The sequence below is a fragment of the Scyliorhinus canicula genome, chromosome 6, assembly GCF_902713615.1.
Source record: "Scyliorhinus canicula chromosome 6, sScyCan1.1, whole genome shotgun sequence".
Lineage (NCBI taxonomy): Eukaryota > Metazoa > Chordata > Chondrichthyes > Carcharhiniformes > Scyliorhinidae > Scyliorhinus > Scyliorhinus canicula.
The window spans coordinates 223204768-223212095 of NC_052151.1; the positions used below are offsets into that span (position 1 = coordinate 223204768).

At 50.5% G+C, this 7328-nt stretch overlaps 1 protein-coding gene across 1 annotated transcript in view; it reads left to right on the top strand.

Moving 5' to 3' along the window:
- LOC119968050 (immunoglobulin superfamily member 1-like) overlaps positions 1 to 825 on the top strand; it is a 54355-nt gene extending 53530 nt beyond the window's left edge. The window contains exon 12 of the mRNA XM_038801148.1: positions 737 to 825. Coding sequence (XP_038657076.1) covers positions 737 to 825 — 89 coding nt within the window. The remainder of the gene's footprint in view (positions 1 to 736) is intronic.
- The last annotated feature ends 6503 nt before the right edge of the window (positions 826 to 7328 follow it).

Below are 7328 nucleotides of genomic sequence, written 5' to 3' on the forward strand. Positions count from 1 at the left end.
GTACGGGTGGCATCGGACAAGCCACCCAGGGAGGGCAAAATTACATTCATTGTCCATTCAGCAGGTCACTTGCTAGTCTGCCCCATTGTCTGTCCTTGAGGCAGGAGCAGGCCATTCAGCCCATCAACCATTCAACATGCTCCTGGCTGGTTGGATACGTCAATGCCTTTTTTACAACAAATATCCCCATAACCCTTTACCTTATTGTGAATCTGGCAATCTCAGCTTTAAACACACTCAGTGACTGAGTTTCCGCAGCCTCTGGATAGAGAACCCCGAAGATTCACAACCTTCTGTGTGAAGACATTTCTCCTCATCGTCACCCTCAGTGGCTGCCCCCTGATTCTGAGGGTGTGCCCCCTAGTTCCCGACTCCCTGGCCGAGGGGATCACCTTCCCCACCTCAACCCCGTCTGCTTCTTTCAGTATTTTGTAGGTTTCAATAGGATCAGCTCCCATTCTTTGAAACTCTCGAGAATACAGAGCCAGGTTCTCCCCGCTCTCTGTATAAGACGGTCCCACCATCCCCGTGCCACCCACCGAAGCACTGCGGAAGTGGCGATGGGGTGAGGCTCAGCGGCCGTTCCACGACTGAGCAGGTAGAATTCTGGCCCTTGTGCCTTTGAGGTGGTTTCTAAGCATCTGATGTCTCCTGCAGATTCTCTTTTTTTTTAAATAATTTTTATTGAAATTTTTCGATACAAACATTTACCCCTATTACATTTTAACTCCTGCAGATTCTCAAGAGCTCCAGACCCGCCTCCTCCTTTCCCCGCACGAGCCAATGGATGTCAGAGATTACATGGACCTGGAAACCCGGTTTTAATCGGGAAGACTTGCTGAATGGAACACTGCAATGTGGGGAATTTAGCCCAGCGGACGAGACCTCTGGAGCTGATGAACACAACAAGGACAGATTTATTGTAACTGATAGAAAAACAAACTAAAAATGCTGATCAATAATTTCCGCTTCTAATCGAAGGGATGTCATTGTCCAGTAGACATTATGCAGCAGAAGACAGAAAGGTAGATGTTGGGACCATTGAACAGGTCACTTCGCGTCCGTGGAAAGAATGACAATTAACTTGAAATAATCAACCTGATTTGGAGTGATTTCCCCCAGCATCATTAGAGAGAGAGAGAAACAGAGTTAGCGTCGAGTCGACAGTGACTCTCCTTCGGGACTGAAGGGACGTAGCGATGTAGTGGGTTTAACAGGGCTGACAGTGCAGGGGCTCGGGAGGGAGGGGGGTGAAAGTTAGAACAAAAGGGACGGTCAGGAATTGGTTAGAGTGCAGGCAGCGATGATGTACCAAAGGTGCAATGAAAGAAAAGACAAAGGGAGTGGGAAATAGTGCTAAAGAAGCCAAGCGTGTCAATGGCACAACAAAGGTTAGCACTATCTGAAAGCAAAGTGGAAACCCTGGGAAATGCTGGGGAAACAATTTGAAATTGAGGACGGTGTGCTGACATAGTATAATTCAACATTAACGTCCAGTGGAAAATCAGAAGACAGTGTTGATTTTCCAGCTTACCTATTAATTTATCCGAATGTAAGACTGTGGTTAAAATTAATCCTCTTTCTCTCCTGTCAAATGTTGTCTCAACTGCAGACCTTAAGACACAGGAAAAGACACACGATGACCCGTGTCCCACAGTCAGATAATGTGAGAAACAGAATTTTCTCAGCAACACCCCATAACCCTCGACCCTCTGACCTGATTAACAATCGGTCTCTCTCAGCCTGGAACATCCTTAACAGCCCGGCCTCAACAGCTCTCTGCCGTGAACAGTACCACACTCACTCCCCTCTGAGAGAATAAATTCCTCCTCATCTCCATGTGAAATGGGCGACCCCTCACTCTGAGATTCTGCCCTCTGGTCCCAGTCTCTCCCACATGGGGAAACATCCTCTCAGAATCTCCCCTCACTCTGAGATTCTGTCCTCTGGGCCCAGACTCTCCCACACGGGGAAACATCCTCTCAGAATCTCCCCTCACTCTGAGATTCTGCCCTCTGCTCCCAGACTCTCCCACATGGGGAAACATCCTCTCAGAATCTCCCCTCACTGAGATTCTGCCCTCTGCTCCCAGACTCTCCCACACGGGGAAACATCCTCTCAGAATCTCCCCTCACTCTGAGATTCTGCCCTCTGCTCCCAGACTCTCCCACACGGGGAAACATCCTCTCAGAATCTCCCCTCACTCTGAGATTCTGTCCTCTGGTCCCAGACTCTCCCACACGGGGAAACATCCTCTCAGAATCTCCCCTCACTCTGAGATTCTGTCCTCTGCTCCCAGACTCTCCCACACGGGGAAGCATCCTCTCAGAATCTCCCCTCACTTGGAGATTCTGCCCTCTGGGCCCAGACTCTCCCACACGGGGAAACATCCTCTCAGAATCTCCCCTCACTCTGAGATTCTGCCCTCTGCTCTCAGACTCTCCCACACGGGGAAACATCCTCTCAGAATCTCCCCTCAATCTGAGATTCTGTCCTCTGGGCCCAGACTCTCCCACGCGGGGAAACATCCTCTCAGAATCTCCCCTCACTCTGAGATCCTGTCCTCTGGGCCCAGACTCTCCCACACGGGGAAACATCCTCTCAGAATCTCCCCTCACTCTGAGATTCTGCCCTCTGGGCCCAGACTCTCCCACACGGGGAAACATCCTCTCAGAATCTCCCCTCACTCTGAGATTCTGTCCTCTGGTCCCAGACTCTCCCACACGGGGAAACATCCTCTCAGAATCTCCCCTCACTCTGAGATTCTGCCCTCTGGTTCCAGATTCTCCCACACGGGGAAACATCCTCTCAGAATCTCCCCTCACTCTGAGATTCTGCCCTCTGCTCCCAGACTCTCCCACACGGGGAAACATCCTCTCAGAATCTCCCCTCACTCTGAGATTCTGCCCTCTGCTCCCAGACTCTCCCACACGGGGAAACATCCTCTCAGAATCTCCCCTCACTCTGAGATTCTGCCCTCTGCTCCCAGACTCTCCCACACGGGGCAACATCCTCTCAGAATCTCCCCTCACTGTGAGATTCTGTCCTCTGCTCCCAGACTCTCCCACACGGGGAAACATCCTCTCAGAATCTCCCCTCACTCAGAGATTCTGTCCCTCTGGTCCCAGACTCTCCCACACGGGGAAACATCCTCTCAGAATCTCCCCTCACTCTGAGATTCTGCCCTCTGCTCCCAGACTCTCCCACACGGGGAAACATCCTCTCAGAATCTCCCCTCACTCTGAGATTCTGCCCTCTGCTCCCAGACTCTCCCACACGGGGAAACATCCTCTCAGAATCTCCCCTCACTCTGAGATTCTGTCCTCTGCTCCCAGACTCTCCCACACGGGGAAACATCCTCTCAGAATCACCCCTCACTCTGAGATTCTGCCCTCTGCTCCCAGACTCTCCCACACGGGGAAACATCCTCTCAGAATCTCCCCTCACTGAGATTCTGCCCTCTGGGCCCAGACTCTCCCACACGGGGAAACATCCTCTCAGAATCTCCCCTCACTGAGATTCTGCCCTCTGGGCCCAGACTCTCCCACACGGGGAAACATCCTCTCAGAATCTCCCCTCACTCTGAGATTCTGCCCTCTGCTCCCAGACTCTCCCACATGGGGAAACATCCTCTCAGAATCTCCCCTCACTCTGAGATTCTGCCCTCTGCTCCCAGACTCTCCCACACGGGGAAACATCCTCTCAGAATCTCCCCTCACTCTGAGATTCTGCCCTCTGCTCCCAGACTCTCCCACACGGGGAAACATCCTCTCAGAATCTCCCCTCACTCTGAGATTCTGCCCTCTGGGCCCAGACTCTCCCACACAGGGAAACATCCTCTCAGAATCTCCCCTCACTCTGAGATTCTGCCCTCTGCTCCCAGACTCTCCCACACGGGGAAACATCCTCTCAGAATCTCCCCTCACTCTGAGATTCTGCCCTCTGCTCCCAGGCTCTCCCACACGGGGAAACATCCTCTCAGAATCTCCCCTCACTCTGAGATTCTGTCCTCTGCTCCCAGACTCTCCCACACGGGGAAACATCCTCTCAGAATCTCCCCTCACTCTGAGATTCTGCCCTCTGGGCCCAGACTCTCCCACACAGGGAAACATCCTCTCAGAATCTCCCCTCACTCTGAGATTCTGCCCTCTGGGCCCAGACTCTCCCACACAGGGAAACATCCTCTCAGAATCTCCCCTCACTCTGAGATTCTGCCCTCTGCTCCCAGACTCTCCCACACGGGGAAACATCCTCTCAGAATCTCCCCTCACTCTGAGATTCTGCCCTCTGCTCCCAGACTCTCCCACACGGGGAAACATCCTCTCAGAATCTCCCCTCACTCTGAGATTCTGTCCTCTGCTCCCAGACTCTCCCACACGGGGAAACATCCTCTCAGAATCTCCCCTCACTCTGAGATTCTGCCCTCTGGGCCCAGACTCTCCCACACGGGGAAACATCCTCTCAGAATCTCCCCTCACTCTGAGATTCTGCCCTCTGCTCCCAGACTATCCCACACGGGGAAACATCCTCTCAGAATCTCCCCTCACTCTGAGATTCTGTCCTCTGGGCCCAGACTCTCCCACACGGGGAAACATCCTCTCAGAATCTCCCCTCACTCTGAGATTCTGCCCTCTGCTCCCAGACTCTCCCACACAGGGAAACATCCTCTCAGATTTGTTAGTACTCTTTGGGGGGGTTTAAACTAATTCAGCAGGGGCATGGGAACCTGGATTGTAGTTTTGGGGTGCGAGAGATTGAGAGTAGAGAGGTCAGGAGCACAGTTTTGACTTCGCAGGAGGGCGGCAGTGTTCAGGTCTGTGGTTTGAAGTGTGTCTATTTCAATGCCAGGAGTATACGAAATAAGGTAGGGGAACTGGCAGCATGGGTTGGTACCTGGGACTTCGATGTTGTGGCCATTTCAGAGACATGGATAGAGCAGGGACAGGAATGGTTGTTGCAGGTTCCGGGGTTTAGGTGCTTTAGTAAGGTCAGAGAAGGGGGCAAAAGAGGGGGAGGTGTGGCGCTGCTAGTCAAGGACAGTATTACGGTGGTAGAAAGGATACAAGATGGGGACTCTTCTTCCGAGGTAGTATGGGCTGAGGTTAGAAACAGGAAAGGAGAGGTCACCCTGTTGGGAGTTTTCTATAGGCCACCTAATAGTTCTAGAGATGTAGAGGAAAGGATGGCGAAGATGATTCTGGAAAAGAGCGAAAGTAACAGGGTAGTTGTTATGGGAGACTTTAACTTTCCTAATATTGACTGGAAAAGATATAGTTCGAGTACATTGGATGGGTCGTTCTTTGTACAATGTGTGCAGGAGGGTTTTCTGACACAATATGTTGACAGGCCAACAAGAGGTGAGGCCACTTTGGATTTGGTTTTGGGTAATGAACCAGGACAGGTATTAGATCTGGAGGTAGGTGAACACTTTGGAGACAGTGACCACAATTCGGTGACCTTTACGTTAGTGATGGAAAGGGATAAGTATACCCCGCAGAGCAAGAGTTATAGCTGGGGGAAGGGCAATTATGATGCCATTAGACATGACTTAGGATGTGTTGGTTGGAGAAGTAGGCTGCAAGGGTTGGGCACACTGGATATGTGGAGCTTGTTCAAGGAACAGCTATTGCATGTTCTTGATAAGTACGTACCAGTCAGGCAGGGAGGAAGGGGTCGAGCGAGGGAACCGTGGTTTACCAAAGAAGTGGAATCTCTTGTTAAGAGGAAGAAGGAGGCCTATGTGAAGATGAGGCGTGAAGTTTCAGTTGGGGCGCTTGATAGTTACAAGGAAGCGAGGAAGGATCTAAAGAGAGAGCTGAGACGAGCAAGGAGGGGACATGAGAAGTCTTTGGCAGGTAGGATCAAGGAAAACCCAAAAGCTTTCTATAGGTATGTCAGGAATAAAAGAATGACTAGGGTAAGAGTAGGGCCAGTCAAGGACAGTGGTGGGAAGTTGTGTGTGGAGGCTGAGGAGATAAGCGAGATACTAAATGAATACTTTTCGTCAGTATTCACTCAAGAAAAAGATAATATTGTGGAGGAGAATGCTGAGACCCAGGCTATTAGAATAGATGGCATTGAGGTGCATAGGGAAGAAGTGTTGGCAATTCTGGACAAGGTGAAAATAGATAAGTCCCCGGGGCCGGATGGGATTTATCCTAGGATTCTCTGGGAAGCCAGGGAAGAGATTGCTGAGCCTTTGGCTTTGATTTTTAGGTCATCATTGGCTACAGGAATAGTGCCAGAGGACTGGAGGATAGCAAATGTGGTCCCTTTGTTCAAGAAGGGGAGTAGAGATAACCCCGGTAACTATAGGCCGGTGAGCCTAACGTCTGTGGTGGGTAAAGTCTTGGAGAGGATTATAAAAGATACGATTTATAATCATCTAGATAGGAATAATATGATTAGGGATAGTCAGCATGGTTTTGTGAAGAGTAGGTCATGCCTCACAAACCTTATCGAGTTCTTTGAGAAGGTGACTGAACAGGTAGACGAGGGTAGAGCAGTTGATGTGGTGTATATGGATTTCAGTAAAGCGTTTGATAAGGTTCCCCACGGTCGGCTATTGCAGAAAATACGGAGGCTGGGGATTGAGGGTGATTTAGAGATGTGGATCAGAAATTGGCTAGTTGAAAGAAGACAGAGAGTGGTAGTTGATGGGAAATGTTCAGAATGGAGTTCAGTTACGAGTGGCGTACCACAAGGATCTGTTCTGGGGCCGTTGCTGTTTGTCATTTTATAAATGACCTAGAGGAGGGCGCAGAAGGATGGGTGAGTAAATTTGCAGACGACACTAAAGTCGGTGGAGTTGTAGACAGTGCGGAAGGATGTTGCAGGTTACAGAGGGACATAGATAAGCTGCAGAGCTGGGCTGAGAGGTGGCAAATGGAGTTTAATGTGGAGAAGTGTGAGGTGATTCACTTTGGAAAGAATAACAGGAATGCGGAATATTTGGCTAATGGTAAAATTCTTGGTCGTGTGGATGAGCAGAGGGATCTCGGTGTCCATGTACATAGATCCCTGAAAGTTGCCACCCAGGTTGATAGGGTTGTGAAGAAGGCCTATGGTGTGTTGGCCTTTATTGGTAGAGGGATTGAGTTCCGGAGCCATGAGGTCATGATGCAGCTGTACCAAACTCTGGTACGGCCGCATTTGGAGTATTGCGTACAGTTCTGGTCGCCTCATTATAGGAAGGACGTGGAAGCTTTGGAACGGGTGCAGAGGAGATTTACCAGGATGTTGCCTGGTATGGAGGGAAAATCTTATGAGGAAAGGCTGATGGACTTGAGGTTGTTTTCGTTAGAGAGAAGAAGGTTGAGAGGTGACTT